Below are 17,370 nucleotides of genomic sequence, written 5' to 3' on the forward strand. Positions count from 1 at the left end.
AAAGCATTCCAAATCAAAAGGCAAACATCTAGGGACTATCCAGACACAAAGCACCTGGGTTAAATCTGAGATCTTCCAGAAGTTCCCACCTAGCTAAGAGTTGTAAATCCCCCTTTCCCTTCAACATACTTTTTTTTTTTTTTTTTAATTCTATTAGGTAAACTTCTCTTTACTACTGAGGGCTTATCCTTAAATTTTTAAGTGCTTAAAGGGAAAAAAATCAAAGCACAAAAAGGTTCAACAGTTTCAAACCCAAAAATGTTTCAAACACTTCCTTTTTCCTTTTGTCTTTAAGTGTTTGCCAGATTCAACTCACATCTGCAAATAGTTTTAGTTATGCTCTCCTTTCCTCTCCTCCCCACTCTATATATAGGATATAGAAAAAAAATACCTACTTCTGCTCATTTCTCTTTATCCATCCAGGTTTTTACTTCATTCCATCTGTGTCCTGTTTGAGATCTGCATCCCATTTTTTTCCCTGAAATATGCAACTGCAGTTACTAGAGGCTTATGTTCCAAGATACAATAGCACATTTAGGTTAGCGTATTTTACATCATCTTTAAAAGTTTAGGTAATGGTTGATTGCTTCCACCTCCCTGCCCTCCCTCCCAAAAGAGCCTCCATAAACTTGGTTAATTATAAAGGACAATTGCTGGACAATATAGTAAAATGTGGAATATGAGGTCACTTTAACCTTTGATCAACATTAACTATGCATTTGTTTGGTTTCAGTATTTCTATACTAACTACAGGCATCTTTCTGCAAAGAACTTCCATTTATGGTGAACTGTTCTTCAGTTTCCTTAAAACAATTGTCTGATATTCCAAGCAGCTCTCTGGGGCTGAAATCCAGTTCCCAGAGAACCACCATTGCTTTAAATATCTGCACATAGATTTTTAGGGCTCATTCTGTAATAATTTTTCTATCATTCTTCTTTTCTGAGTGCTCTCAACTTAAAAAGCATCCTCTGGAGCACAATTAACTTGTAATGAACATAAAGAAGGCAGCTTTTGCCAGTCAAGTCTTGATAGAAATGTAATATTTGGTTTTTTTTCCTCTTTTGTATGATTTTTGTACTTCTGCCCAACTCCATAAAAACACAATCACTTCCAGAAAAAACAGATTATCAATAACAAAATCCCTGTGGACCATGTAAAGGCTGTTCACATTACCAAGAGTGCTTTTCTTAAAGCAGAAATTTTAATTTATTTTGGGAACAACTACCTCCTTAACCTCTCTTATAGAGAGAACACTATGGTTGCCCTAAAATTTGCCAGTAGTTACTACATGCTGATAACGTTACACTGTCATAAGCCACCGAGTTTGTCTACTAGAACAGGAAGTCCTGTAAAACCGAACACATGGACATGATTAGGGGCTTAACAAAGTATGGATTTTATTCTCCTAAGTTAAACATTTACTGACTTCTACAGATAAAAAGCCTACAAAAATAGTATGATTTAAGTACTTTAAAGTTCTAAGCCAATTCATGTTCTGTTTACTGCTAGGTGTGCTACTAGACTAAATTTCCTATACTGAGTGTCCTTTGTTACCATGTTAAGCAAACTCCAGCTATCCTGGGCAAACTCATGAGTTTGAAACTGTTAGAAAGCATTGTAATTTGCTTTGTGACTGAGTAAATACACTAATTCAACACTGAGTTTGATTATCTGATAGTTTTACTTTAAACCTCATTCTGTGCTTGTTAGTTCTCTTCCTTTTTCTGAAAAAAAAAAGTGAAAGAAGGAAAAAGAAAAAACCCAGCCCCGCAGTCTTCTCCCTTCTTTCCAAAGCACTTACTGGCCAAAGAACAGTGGCCAAAACAAAAAAAGCCAGAACAGTCTATAAGAAGTCACAGTTTCCTAGGGACCCTTGGAAGCAACAATCAGAACTGCTGGAGAAGCAGTGCTGTGATTAGTGCCCAGGCAAGACTGATTGTACATTTACCATCTCACATTAGGTGCACAAATCACAGAATATCTTGTGTTGAGAGAGACCCACTGGGACCATCAAAACTCAACTAGTGTCTCTGCACAGGACAAGCCCAAGAGTCTCATCATGAGTGGTCATTGAGCAACATAAAAAATAAGTAACTTTTAAAAATAAAGAGAAAAAAAATCATGAAGTGATAGAAGGACTTCAGTCTGACAAACGGCAGCAAAACCTCTAAGCAATTATCAATATCAAGTTACTGTTTAAACATTAATGATGTTAAAGAACAGATTTCCCTTTTCTCTGAAAAATCTTCAGAGAAGAAAGCTAGGAACTGTCACTGAGAATAACTTCTGCTTTTTTATTGTCACTTCAAAACACTTTTTTAATTTAGTTTATATTAAGTGAGAGTCAGGTTCAGCTACCTTTCCAACTGCGTGAATTTTTATTTTATTTTTTATAAGGTAATGCTGTATTTAAAAGAACAACAGCAACAAAATCCAGCAGTTGAAATCAGACTGCTGGCAGATTTCTCTGCTAAAGCTGCAGAATATTCCCCTCAGCCTTTTTTTCTTTTGGCACAATACCTGTGTTCGCAGAAACTCCACCTCTTCTGTAAGCAGGTGCTTCTCTTTGAAGAGCTGATTCTGTTTGTTGAGCAACTCCACTAACTGCTGGGCAGTGACCTGGCAGTGCTTGTCAAGCTGCTGTAACCTGGAAAAGAAATAGATAAAAGGGTTGCAGAGCATCTGAAGTTGGAGTTCATGGAAGAGGCTTTGATGTTTGCACTGGTGGTGGCACCGCCCAGAGTTCAGGCTGGTGGTTGGGCTGAGACTAAAGTATTACTTCTAGGATGGGCATGCAAATTTCAAAAACATTGCTGGACACAAACCCTAATGTGCTCTATTGTGAAGCTCTATGTCCTTTCAAATAAAGTGCTGTAAATGGAAAAGTCTTTAATTATGGAAATAATCAGTTACACTTTTCTGCTTGTAACTTCACCACCCAGTGTTACATTTTGACTGTCTCCTTAAGCAGAGGGATAAAGATGACACAGGCACTGAGCTGGGTTTGACTGGCAGGCCACAACTTTACCTTTACCATCTGTATCTCCAGTGCTTGATTACAGGTTTAATAACATTCTGATCTACAACTCTGGGCTACAATGGATGAAAAGGGTGCAGTTCTAGTCAGTGCAGATCTGGATCTATGATTTCCCAAATTCTGTCTGCCAGTCTGCTCTCCCAAAACTGCTGCCAAGCTGGCCCTTGGTTGACACACTGGGACTCCCAGCCTGCTCTGCTGCGTTTAGCTCCTGAGGACAGGCTCTGGGCCCTCTCACAGTATCTGCTATTACGTGTGACATGTGCAGCACAGCCACACATTCCCATATGCATTGTATCTGGCCTGCCTGCTGATCTCGTAAATGATTCAAGATGAGAAATGAACAGCTCCACCCACATTCACTGTACTTCCCATATGTTACAACTGCACATCGATGCCTGCCATCATTTTTACAACTGGGTGACAGAACCTTCTGCACACTTTGCTAATATGAGTGAGGGAGGTTGCACGGTCGCCACGTTCACTTTGGCAACACCACCTACCAGGCAAATGTACTGTGTCCTGAGCATCTGAGTGACCACTGTGTCCCTCCTGTCTAAATGAGATAATTTTTCCACCGAAGTGGTAAGATCTGTCCAGTTGGAATGGCATAGGGCTGCTTCCCCTTGGCCTGGCAGTGTTGGAGTACAGGGACTGACTCCATGCTCTGTCATGTTACTTCAAGGCACAAGGTGAAAACATAGCTCTTGAACCATGTTACCATGTTTGGACTACCCACAGGACAACCTGGCACTAAGGAGAAAGCTCCCAGTCAGTAGTAATAACAATACCCTTCAAATAATTTCCCATTAACCACTTCAAACCAAAATCCCTATTTCTATATGGAGGCAAGAAAGAGACAGTTCCATGAGATGAGTGGTTCCACAGAATGAGAATACAACTGAGGCATCACAAGCTGCAGTGAAAGCTTCAAGGTAAACATTTTGCTCTGATTCTCTGTACTTGGAACTCATAGGCAGCTTCATGTTAGAATGGCTCCAACCTACCTTGCTTTTTTGTGCAATTACAACATGCAGAAGACCTCACACGGCAGTGAAATTTGGATCTGAGACTAGGCTATACCCCAGGCTGTCCAGAAATGAAGTGAAAAGTGATAGATAAGGTTTTGTTACATTTTGACAGCTATGGCTAGACAATCACTGCAAGACCCTGCAGAAATTAGGTGAAACATCAAACAAAAAGCACAGCTTTGGCACCAAGGTGAATTCCACCTGCAGAATAAACTTCCATTGCATCCAACACCACAAGGCTATACTAGCACCCACCATGTTACACTTCCCCTTATGTGCGGCCTACAGATAAAAACAAAAGCTGCTTTCTTTTCTATAAGAGCACATAGCTAAAGTGAGGGCACCCACAGGATTCAGGCTGCAAGCTCCCTGCCCTGGAATACTCAGACCCATTAATCCACAGGCAATCCACAATGAAGGTAAAAGCTGACATAACCTGTCAGCCCTCCTCTGGGTTTTAACGTTGATTTGAAGGAAATTAATATGCAAGGATCTGTGGGCAGTACCCATTCACCCCACAGTGGGTATCAGTCAGTCCTTGACATAGTAGAGGCATTAAAAGGTTATTTACTCTTTCAGCGTAGTCAGGTTACTGATGTAAAACGTTTTCACTTTACTCCACGGAGCTGGATTTGCTGAAATGGCGTGATTGGATTGCAGCAACCTGCAGCAGCTAAATCACCAAATCCAATAATCATGCTGCATTTACTGGCACACATCTTAATTAGGTTTTAATACAAGTAATCTGATAACTACTTCTGGCCAGCCAGAGCGGAGCTGTCAGTGCTGAAAGGGCTGTTGTTGAGCAGCTCGGCCAGCGCGCTGCCGCGGCTGCCTCCCCGCTGCCCCTGCTGAAGCCCCCCATCTGCCAGTTGCCATGGTAACACAGGCCAGCCCATCACCCCAGCAGTGGGTGCTGCAACCCTCAGGCACCCCATGGTGAGGGCTGGGGCATCAGCCACCCAGGGGGCCACCAGCCACCCAGGGGGCCCACCAGCACCAGGGCCACATCTCTGTGGGTGAGGGAGTGCTGGGCCTGGCTCCTGCTGCCCCCCAAAGTGACTAAAACCCAGCACAACCAGCATATGTCACTGTGCAGCAAATCGCCTTTAAAATGTATTTGTCCTGTGAGGGCAAGAGTGCCAAGCTATGAATTTCTAAGGTTGCTCCTGCATTGCTCATTTGCCTGATGATCAGGGGTGGTTCCTGGTTCTGAGTGGGAAAACCAAAGGCCATGCTGGAGCCCTCTGCTCTGCTGCAGAGATGCAGCTGAAGGGTGATCACTATGGTGATCACACTTAGTTCCTGTCACAGATAGATCAGGCACTGAGGTCATCTCCTGCTGAATGCAAGTCAGTGATCACGCTTGCTTTGCCTATATGATGATCTTGGTGCCAGACTTGCTGCCATCAAAGAGTTAAGGCTGGTGCTCACAGTGAGCTTGTTTCTGTGGCCACAACTGGCCCAGCTGCTGTCACTCCCCACCCCTCTTGTGGGCATGGCAGGACAGGTCTCCTCTGCTTTCTTTTCACCTCAACTCTGCTACATTTCTGTCTTCCCTTTTCATAGCAGAAGCGATGTTATCATTAAGGTAGAAAAATTTATGTTCACTACTACTTTATATCTTGAATCAACTCTGTGAACAAGTAGGATGTTGAGACCAACAATAAAATTATTACTCACATGAGAAAATTGCATCTTCACTGTGGTTTACAGCACTGATAAATTCACACAGTAAATTTTGAGGTAAAAAGAATTAGAGTCTATGAATTTAGAAAAGCAGACAAATAGTAAATTACACCCTGATGTTTCACTAGTGTCCTAAATTACTATTTACTTAAGATCTTGACCCACAGATCAGTGCCTTGAAACAACCTTAAGTGATGAGCATCTCAGAGAAGCCTCCACATGCTCCCAAAATTTAAACAGGAATATCCATACACACAACCTATCCTTTAACTGAACTGCATTCTCCCATCTGTCTTCAAAATCAACACTATGATGCACCTTTTTCATGTTAATTAAAAAAAAAAAATAAGAGGAAAAACACACAGACCAAAAAATCACCCTGTAACAGTGAGTAGGAACTAAAGGTAGTGAATAAGCCTCCACCTTTCTGTCACACTGGAAGACCTGACTTCTAACAGGACACAGGGAGACAGTTCAGGGCACATTAAAAAGTTTCCATGGAATTTCTCACCTTCTGGAACCCCTATCAGACTTCTGTTGCCATAAAAAGGACAAGACTCATTTGCTCAGGCAGAGCACCACTTCTAGCTTAGTAGGATAAGCACTTGCCCATGCTACAGGCAGAACAAACTCATCCAACTGATGTTAACAGATGGTAACTAGAAGTTAATATCCCTTGCACAGTTTGGAATTGGACACCTAAGAAGCAAATGTCCACATTTCACCATGAACCCCTTGACCAAGGTGGCTTTGTATCACTCAGTCTTCTTTTTTATTTTATTTTTTATATCTATTGGGTAACATTTAAATTCCCTTTTACTAAAGACACTCTCTATGTTTTAAAGTACCTAGAGTATATAATTTCTAATAAGATAACAATGTTTGCATGCCACAACACCACTTGCAAATAGGGTTTAATTAAAAGTTTACATAGGAGCTTCCCCTTTGTTTCAGATGTCACCACTGACTATTAGAATATGTCCTCACTTCCACAGCTGGCCCACCAGGTTAAACAAATAGATCATGTAGGAAACCTGAGCCTGGATCTATTCCTGGGCTTCTAATAGCTCATGTCTAAGATGCTGAAGAGAACATTATCAGCCTGTTCTTCAGTAGGGGGTGTAGCAGCTGGGCTTCGCGGCTGTGATGACCACTTTTGGCCCTACTGGGTTTTGACAGGAAGGAAGCAATGAAAGACAGTGTACAGCAGGCTGGAAAAGATATGGATGAAAGCTTCACTAATGTCTATTTGTGTCTGAATCCCCTGGCTGAAGATGAGGCTTTTCCTCCTTTAAAGGAATACAAAATAGTGAGCCCTTTGATAGGAATATGAAGTCTGGATCAGGTTTGCTCTAGGGAGTAAATAGTTCTGGTTACTATTTTATGCTTTTAGTTGACAAGTATGAAGTAAAACAATTTTCTAGATCATCCAGGCTAGTAATTTAGAATGCTGTAAAATACTGTAGGGGAAGGAAAAAAAAAAAAAGAGGCAGGGCTTGAAGCAGACAATATTACAGAAATATACTGAATTGTATAGTCAGACTCTACACTTTTTTGGTTTTTTTTAAAGATGTTCACCTCTCTGATTTTGTTACGTGCCAGACAGAACAGATTTTGCACAATTTCTCAGTCATAATGGTAGGAGACACATATCCCACTAAGGTTTCGAAAGTGGTCTCCTCATATTTATAAGCTGTGTATTTGTATTACTGAAATTATTTTCCCGTGCTTGTGTCACTAGTTACAACAATTTCTGTGGCTTTACTTTTTATAAACATGTGCTCAATTTCCCCTACTGCTTACTCCAATTCCTCTTATTTTGTTTATTACCAGACAAACCTGAACCTGTACAAACTGCTAGCTGGTGTCCACATAAAGCAATCACTGTATTCAAGCTGGAGACACTGAGAATTTTTAATGCCCAATCTGAACTCTTTCCTTCACAAATACTTTGCCTTTAAAAAGAAATTCCCAGCATGAACCTCATCAGAAGCGACATGTAACAGACAGTACATGTGGTGTCTGGGCAGGCAGCAGAGAATTGAAAAACAAGTCTTCACTTTTTCTATCCCATGGCATGTGCAGAATGTACATGTGGCCCAAGCTGACATCAGGCATTTGAAGCAAAAAACCTGCTAAAAGCATCCGCTTCTGTTAATTCACTTTGTCAGATATTGTCTTAATTAAAAAAAAAAAAAACAGAACAAAAACCTACTGCTAGAAAGGGCAGTGCAGCTGAGCTACAACTGCTTCAGTTGTTCTGACAGTCGCAATTGCAGGCGAACGGAACAGCTTTGGGTTCGGCCTTGCTGTCCTCACCAAGCCCAGATCCCAGCTGCAGCCAGCAAGGGCTGCAGGCACTGAGGTACCGAGCAGAAAGCTTATCTCTCTAGCTATCAGTACCTGTGTTTGAAAGGTATAATGTTTCTCACTAGTGACCTTGCAGATGAGAGGCCAATAGTGCTGGGTACAGTCCTTCTCATTAGGTTATCTGCAAGGGAGTATTTCCAAGTTTAAGGATTACATATCACAGTCCTTCAAAACTGTTCTGCAGCACAACCCCAAGACTGCTATAGTGCATAGTTTGACTACTATGTAAAGAAACTCTAAAAATATCAAAATGTTAAATATCTATGGAGGTGTCACTTGGTAGTTTTGTTGCTTAATCCCCATTACCCTTATTTTCCATTCTAGAGGTGCCCTTCCTTCCAGTTCATTTCAAACAAATGATTTTGCCTTTAAGCTCTGGCAGGCAACACACATTTGCTTATTTTTCCAGGTTCACAGAGGGTTATTGTGGTTTGCATAAATCACAGTCAAACTAATGACAGTTGTAGGATTTGTACGGAGTTTACATTTATGCTTGTGACACAGAAAAGGAGAATATGACTTATATTGGTGACACACAATTTTTTCTATGCAGCACATTCAGATAGCCCTTATATACAAGGGCTCTTTGCCCTCCATCCACGCAGAGCAGATTGCTTCCATTTGAGAGCTTAGCCCAAGCTCGGCCCACTCCCCTTCTACTACAGCTCTAATTTCCCAATTTACTCTAGGAAACAAAAGGCGCATACAGAGTAGGGATCTAAGCAATGGCTGGGAAGGAGGTCAAGGTGGGCAGAGGAGCCTAGCATGTACATGAGAGGTAAGAAAGACCTGTGCTCAAGATATGTGTGGATGCACTCAAGGGACCTGAGAAGGGTTCAGCCTCTGTTTGTGCTGGCTGGCCAAGCAAACGTGCTCCCACCTCACAGGGAGCTGCTGCTGGCATGTAACACAGTGCATCAGAGCAGGGCTGTATCACCTGGGGCCAGCATCAATCTCCCCACATTCCCCAGGACACCCATAAACCAGTTCTGCCGAGACTGAAGGGAGTCATAGCACCAAAGAAACACCATGGTGGGTGTAACATGGAAGACTAAAGATAGGGAAAATGGTAAGGTAATTTTGCATTGGAAAAGGCTGAGAGGAAAACACAAGATTTTTTTAGAAAAATGAGAAGAGATGGAGAATCTGAGCAGTATTGTCAGCCCACCTTCATGAAGCTCAGCTCTTATGAACAGAGAGTCCACTTGGTGTTTTGGTTTGGACTATATTTTAAAACTGCATGTGAAGTTAGTGAAACCTGCAATTGCTTAGCAACACTGAAGGGAAGCATTTCACAGAAAATACATCTTAAAAATGCATTAGTGCATTATAGACAGTATTACACTCTCTATAATAGAGTGGCTATTTTGTAATTTAGATGTGCATTAGTCCAACTGTGCTTTAATTTACTGCAAGGTGAACTTATTCATTGCTATGAAATAAGGGAATTTTATTGCTGCTTTAAAGTAAAATATCAGTACAGTTATCTTCAGGACAATCATTAACCCCTGCACAATACAGAGCATGACTGCAACCAGGCAGTTTGGAGATGAGTATCAACACACCCAGATCACAGCCGGTGCAAAGGGTCAATTATGCCTTTCTGGTGAGAGCAGCTTAGCTTGTGGATGAGAATAACAGCTCTAGAGTCCCTGCAATAGCAGCACAAGGCTGTCAGCAATACCACACAAACGAGCACAAAGGTGGCTCCAGCCCGGCTCTCCCATGTCACAGTTCAGCACATCAGTCAGCGGTCACTGGATCCTGCACAGACATCCCAGCTTGGAAAGACAACCAGCACCTTCCAGCAGAAGGATTCCTCCTATCCACAAATGTGCATGTGCATGCAGACTCTTCTGTTGCCACCACTTTTTAATTATAGTGAAAAATTCTAGCAAAACTACCAGCTTTTTCTTTGCTACAAGTTGAAATAAATGTTAATAGCTTTCTTGACATTCAATTAAACTATAATGTAACACGTTCAATGTAACTATACAAGAAGAATACTTTTCCCCTTAGATTACACCAAAAGGTCTTGTTAGTTTTGTTAGGTAAATTATGCTTTTCTCATACTACTTTCCCATGTTCTCATCTTTCAGTTGTAAACAGTGGTAACTTTTATGAAGCAAGCATTAAACAAGGAAGCTTAGAAGTCTTGATATGCTTTTGGAAACTGAACATTCTCACTTACATAAATGAAAATTAACAGCCTTAAATCACTAGTAGTAAATTAAGAAAACAAAGCTGTGGCTCTTTATTCAAAAATAAACCATGGGGTTTGTTCTTTTAAGCAGGGATAGAGAAGACAAACACATGCAATTTGAGAACAAGAGATCCACCTGCTATCGGTCAATTACTGTCTCTGCAGACTTGGCAACATCTGATACTGTTGCTGAAGCACAAACACATCATTACTTAAAATTTCTTATATGGGAAGCCCAGAGAAAGCCCATTTCTCTGTTGGTGAACTCACACATGAACATGGGGCAGAAAGCAGTTGGGGTTTCTGAAAGGCAGCAAAAGCTCAGCAGGTGCCCCAAGAGAGCCCGAGGTCCCTGCTGGGACTCGCTGGTTGACTCTGCTCCTCAGCAGCCATCGCAAGAGCCTTCCAGGGAGATGCTGGTGGTCTTGGCACCACTCCTGGTGGACAACTGTCCACCTTACACCTGGCTCAGCTTTGGCTGAGGCGACGTAATGAACAGGCCGACAAAATGAACCCAAGCCTCCCTCCCGAGGGAGTCTACTTTTGATCAGTGTTGAGCAACATATGCAGGCTTGAGCAGGGGGGCATGCAGGCAGTTCAGGAAAAAGCATGTGCTGCTGTAACTAAACTGCAGATTAAGCTGAGTACTGCTGTTTCCTAAGCTCCAGATAAGGAGCCTTCTGGAGAGTATGAAAAAAATTAAAGCGAAAAAAGAACGGTAATTGTAATTTTACTTTTAAATTATTGTGAATTGAGGCTGCACTAGAGCAGCGTTTGTCCCAGTTTAAGACAGTGTATTTTTCAGCAAAGATTCTCATAGGGAAGATGCTTCTCTAGTTAATGGTTTGTTTCTAATGTCTCTGAAAGCATAGCATTACCTGCTCAGCAAGTATTTACCAACAAATGAATGTCTGGGTGTCCCTCATGTTATCTCCTTACATAAAAATCATGATATTGGGATTATAATGTACTTAAAATCTCTTCAAATAAAATAATTCTAATTACTGAACTTCTGTACTGCAGCATCAGGGTTTAATTTCCTTAGAAACAAATGTTATCAAGGAGAAAAAACTGCATTTACAGGTCTATTAAGAAGCCTGATTTCATTGAAACATACAGAGGAATTTAGAGTTCTAATCTGTGACAGTAGAGAAATGACTAAAATCTATTTCTGTTACAGATCTGGACACAATAGCTTTCATCCTGCTCCAGAGTAACTCCTATGAGCTGTAATGTGAACTACAGACTCCTGTAAAGCACACAAAACCCCATGAAAATGCCCAATCCTGTGTTGCTAAAAACTAAAGGAGTTCTGCCTTTAATAGAAGCAGGCCCCTTGTTTGCATAAAGAGCACCTTGTCAAACAGAATACAAATGCCAAGCTGGTCCATTATAGCCACAAGCACAATAGCCCCACTCTTTTTAACTAAGCAAATCCTAGAGAGAGCAGTTTTCCCCCAAAATCTTGGCATCAGATACAAATTCAGTGAACTGATGTCTCAAAGTGTTCACGAAGGACGCAGGAAATTTGCAGAGGGGCACGAGCTTTTCATTTCAAAGGGAAGGGAACTGTATGTTTTCATTATGAAAAATGAGAGTGTGAAAAAATCCTAAGCACACAATAGCTCTCTTTCAAGTATAAAATTCAGAATTACATCTCCCAAGTTTCCTGTACACTAAAAGAACACATAATAATGATCTAAAAATCCTTCACAAAAAACCAACAAGCAAGGATGAAGCAGTACTCGCCTGGGGGCCAATTGCCTCTCCAGCAGCGGTAAGGCTGTTACTAGGCTTGCAGTACCATTTGTTCCATTACACAATCTCCTGAAGCCTTTTACAGAGAGCTAAAACAACTGCCTGTACCAACACGACACATGGCTTTCCATCCCGACTCTTTGCTAATCCAGACGCTCCAACCATCTTTCTTTAAGATGCCATATGGTTGGCAGAAGCCTGTAGATCTAGCAGCACATCTGCTTGTATGTTACTTCTCCCCTCCAACTCCCCCCTCCACACCACAAAAGAGAGCAAATAATTATTTTACATGTAACCAATTAAACTGCATTTAAAGAGGACAGGGATTATTTAGGTCTAGATATTTAAAAAATATAGATTGTCGCAGAAGATCATTTGTCTCTCAGTGATTTGGGAAATACAGTGAAACAAAACAAAGAAATGAAAGGCACATGGGCAAAATGATCCCTGCATTTGAATTATTTAAATGACTGCCATTCAGACCTTATGCCCGAAGATTTATTCCCCACATTAGTGTGCCACTGAAGAAGGGATTGAATTTGCTCTCTGCTTTTGTCAGAGGTGAATCCGACAAGCAGACTAGGAAACTATAATACACCAAACCATGCTTTGTTAAGCAAGCAGAGTGAGTCTGTATGCTAATGACTCTGCAGGAATACACTGACACACTGATTTTTTTGGTGTGATGAGCAAAGATTATTCACACCATAAAAATCCCGGTTGCACTGGCATGCAGGCATCCAGGTTATCTCTTTAGAATCCAGACGCCAAGGAAGACAGGCTGCAAAAATAATTTTGTGATGAGTTATCATTTGTTCATTTATGACATAATGGAGTATAACTGAAAAGAAAATATACACTTTGGAGCCTGGAATTAAAAAAAAATAGAACCTAGAAATTATAAATAAATGTTCCTATAAGACTCCCACTGACCACTCTGTGATGAATAACCATCTTCGTTAACGAAGGGCAGGCAGAGACAGAAATATTTAAGGACAGACTGCACAATTTTGTGCAGTTCTGCTGACGATTTGCAGCACCTTTTGTTCAGAAACACTACTTCCTCGAACTTTCCTGCATAACTGAAACAAGACATCAAAGAGATAAAAGATAACATTTCTACCTCAAATGCTGCTCACATGTATTGTTCATGCAGTTATCTGTGAACCACTGTGGAGCATAGGAACATGTAGCACATGTGTCTGTTCTAGCAAGAACATCTTCTTTTCCAGAAGAACAGAAACTAAACATGTATTTGCTCCAAACAGTCTCCCTGCACCAAGTCTCCATTGCAATGTGCGGAGAACATTCCTTTGCCTTCACAAAAACAGTTTTCCTTACAATATGGGATTACTTGTGTTCAAGTACACAGTGAACAAATTGTTTTTCCCCTCAGCTATTTAGGAGTTAGAGTTCCTATACAAATGATGGCGTCCTATCCTCACAGAAAGAGTCAACCAATGTTGAAGATTTGGTTGAAACCAGCATTTTGAGGACAATACTAGGTTTCCAAGCTGTTTGTTTAAGGCTAGTGCTTTCCTTTCCCCTAGTATTCTCTGTCTCAAGACTATTTAAAATTTCATCAACATTGCTTTGAACAGTTTTATACAAGACCAAAATTAAAAAGACACTTTCTCCTCCAATAATTACATTTTTTCCCTCTTCTTCTTAAGAAAAAGATGACAGAAGTTCAAAACACAATCGTATTTTCAAAATTTTGAATGTGGCAATGTATTCAGTGACGTAGCAATTTAGCTCAGTTTCAATTTGATAGGGCTTGATTTTCCAGTTATAATAAAGAACTATATAAAGGGCATTTACAGTAACAAGAAATATTTGTAACTACAAATTAGGATTTCAGTTAGTTCTGTGCACAATACTCAAAACTTACATACTATGAAATGATGTAAAAAAAAATATATAATAAAATCAACAAAACCCCTCCCCAGCCTCTTGAGTTAATATCTTCAGACCTTCTATGTTTCACACATATTTTCTGATCATTAACCAATTTTCAATTCAGGTATTAATGCCCAGGCTTGGCCCATTTGCCCCAATCCTAGAGGACTGTGGGAGATGAGAGAGAAAATTATTTTCAATTATCTGATTTCACATATTTACTTCCTTTATTTTCCTAGATGAGGACTGTCTCTGTGTGTCTTCGCATTTTCGTGGAAGATTCTTAATAACTCAGTATCACTTAGGGTTGAAAAATGCCTATTTTATCCACAGTGTTGCTGTGGATAGCAAAGCAATAATCAACCCAGCAGGATGTCTCTTGAACATGTCACGTCAAAACCAATTGTCTGTGACCACATCTGGTATGTCTGTGCACATCAGCTGTGACTGAAGTTCCAGAGGAAGGTGTGCTTGGAGAGCTGTCTCACAGATTCCCTCGCCCCATCCCAATCCCTCACCAGCAACACCCAGTGCTGCCCTCCTTTCAATAAGAGTCCGTACAAACATCAGAAACAGAATTTCAGAAATAGAAAGCATGGACAGCAGAAGTCCTTTGCACATGTGAAACATGTATTTGATTAGGCACTTCAGAATTGCAATTTACTTTTTAGGCAAAAAGTATGGTTTTAGATTTAGATAAGAGAGAGAAATTTAACTTTGTATACATGCTATGACTTCTTGTCCAAGAACAGGTGAATAAAGGAACCATGAACGGAATCTTCACCAAGACCTGCTACATACTGACTGCTGTAGAAATAATGAAAATGCTGCACACGTTCTTATTGCTTGCACACTAAGGAAAAAAAAAATATATAGTTTATTCTCTTGACAAGCAAGGTAAAATTATGAAGGTGCAGCATATGTCAAAAGCTTCTCCCTTGACTGCAGAGTGTAACTGAACTGTTGCTTACCCATGGCCACCATTAATGATTTCCAGTAGAAAGTGCCAATAGGTTCACTGGATTGCAGTTTGGAATTCTTAAGAAACAGGCTGGGTTGATGAAGACTCTGCTACCATATCTTATCGTATCTTTTTGGGTTTGTTTGGGAAGGGCTTTTTGGAATGTAGAGCGTAGAGTGAGGTTTTTTAAAGTTGGTAAAGAAATGACAGTTCTTATTATATGGAATAATAATGATTATAAAAATAGGTTTAAAACTTCCTGTATTCATGTTCTAGGTATACCTGAAATGTTTGATTAATAATTGTAAATAATTCACCCACTTATTGGGCACTTAATTTTTAAGCTGTAGAAGCAACAGAATTTCCACACTGATTTGTAGAAATGACAGGACCCTTTTCCTCTTTTGAGACAAAGAGAAACAGGGAATTGAATGCAAAACCGCTTCAATTTGAAAAGGACTACATGGGGAAGTGAGGATATTAGCAAGTGAATTGATTTCTTCATGAAATAACCACATGAACACCCTTAGACATCCATTATCAAAACAGAAAACATAGAATCACTACACTGATTACATTACTTCATACTGGCATTTTTAATTTTGTGACTCCTGTTTTAGTATCATTTCTACTTCTTGATGGTGACTTAATGCACTTAATTTTAAGATTAAAATAAGAAAATATACCATAAAGGGAAAATAAGTAATCAACCAGGTGTCTCAAAGACTTCAATTAACATTTTGACAAGTTTCATGGTATGCAAACTACTCTAATATAATCAGTTTTTATTAATTTAACTCCTTGAATACAAGAAAGCAAATAAATTCCAAAAAATGTCCAAGATGCTCTGCAGTACTTAAGTTCCAAATTTCTACAAGTGTCAGCTCTGGAACCATTTTTTTGGCTCTTAAACTTTGCCTTCCTCATCTGAGACACACAGATCCTGGAAGTATTTAGCCTCCACACTGCAGTTTGTAACACACCAAGTGCACATGAACAATACATGCCCTGATGAATTATTTCTTATTCAATAATGACATGTATTTTACTATATACAACTATTGTTACCTATTAGTGCAAGTTGCACTTGCATTTATTTCTAGAGCTTTGTAGCATTTTGATTCTGAAATTTTACTTGCAATCCGATGTCTCTGCCACCACAGCATTGTTATAATCAAAATTAATAGGCCAGTCTTCTAAAATTAAATTCTAGTCTGAAAGGTACATTTGATCATTTGGGGATCTCTCTTCAAATGCTGACAGGGAGACAAGTGAGCGGATGTAGAGAGAATCTGGATATATGGTTCACATATGGGCCTAACAAGAGCAATCTCTTCATATAAAGACACTATTTCTCATGCTAAGTCTACCTTGTTTTCTAATCTCAGCTGAAAGGAATGTTGGAATCTGGGGCAGTTTTCCGCATCAGAGTCTGTTATTTAACTGTCTGATGTCAGAATTATTGTGTTTTCACAGAACCTCTGTAGTTTGAGGTTGTTGTTTTGCTGTATTTTGGAGGGTGGGTTGTTTAAGACTACCAATGCTACATCCTCTTAGAAAATCTTATTCTTCTTGGTTATTTTTCCACCTAAAGCACCCTGAAATTCAGGTACCCCTACTGATACAGGATTTTTAATTTTTGGGGTTTTTCAGTGTTATATTAGAACTATGAGAATACCCCTGATTCAGGAAACCTGGTATTTGGTATTGCCAAGTACAGGATGTTTTTAAGCACAAGTCCTTCATCTGAGTCTAGATCCAAAAATACAAGTCCCAAGCACAATGTTACACTTGTTGTCATTTAGGGCTTCCTTTTGTACAGCACAGAATCCAGTATGTCAGCACAAGACAAAAGCACTGAGGAAGAAGAAGAAAACAAATCTTGGTTGCTAAGTTAGCCTGTCATGTAGTAAACATTTGTGTGAAGCCACACACCAAAGGCTCAGAAAGCTACAGCTAGGTTAAAAAAAAAGAGAACAGTACAAAGGAAATCCAGTTGCAAATATGCAGAAGGTAGGATGTGGACCATCGCTCATTGTGGGGAAATCTTTTACTTTGATCAACATACAGCTGTACCTGATGTACCTGAGGTACAAAACTTTGCTCAAACAGGTTTGGAAGAAAATTGCCAGCATTCATTGATGCCTACAACTCATAACAAACAATCATTTCACAGCTCTATCTTAGAAGATGCTAGACAAGATTAGTACAGTACTAAATCCACACAGCACACAGATGCCCCGAATCCAGCAATGTCAGGATCTGTAGCACAGCATGGGTAAAATTGAAACACAACGCTTGGAGGAAAACAGCCATAGTTCCCAACAAAGTGCTGAGAAGTCTCTGTTAGCTGCCACAGCTCAAAGCATTCATAGGATCAGGAAATGACCAGAACTCATGTTTAATGGATTTAAATAACTG

At 40.1% G+C, this 17,370-nt stretch overlaps 1 protein-coding gene across 3 annotated transcripts in view; it reads right to left on the minus strand.

Annotated features, from left to right (window-relative positions):
- SDCCAG8 (SHH signaling and ciliogenesis regulator SDCCAG8) overlaps nucleotides 1–17,370 on the minus strand; it is a 104,045-nt gene that overhangs the window by 3,852 nt on the left and 82,823 nt on the right. For all 3 annotated transcript variants that reach the window (XM_053937279.1, XM_053937277.1, XM_053937276.1), the window contains exons 17-18: nucleotides 2,522–2,648; nucleotides 396–478 (exon numbers count right to left, since the gene is read on the minus strand). In XM_053937279.1, coding sequence (XP_053793254.1) covers nucleotides 428–478; nucleotides 2,522–2,648 — 178 coding nt within the window. In that variant the 3' untranslated portion in view covers nucleotides 396–427. The remainder of the gene's footprint in view (nucleotides 1–395; nucleotides 479–2,521; nucleotides 2,649–17,370) is intronic.

Source organism: Vidua chalybeata, chromosome 3, assembly GCF_026979565.1.
Source record: "Vidua chalybeata isolate OUT-0048 chromosome 3, bVidCha1 merged haplotype, whole genome shotgun sequence".
Taxonomy (NCBI): domain Eukaryota; kingdom Metazoa; phylum Chordata; class Aves; order Passeriformes; family Viduidae; genus Vidua; species Vidua chalybeata.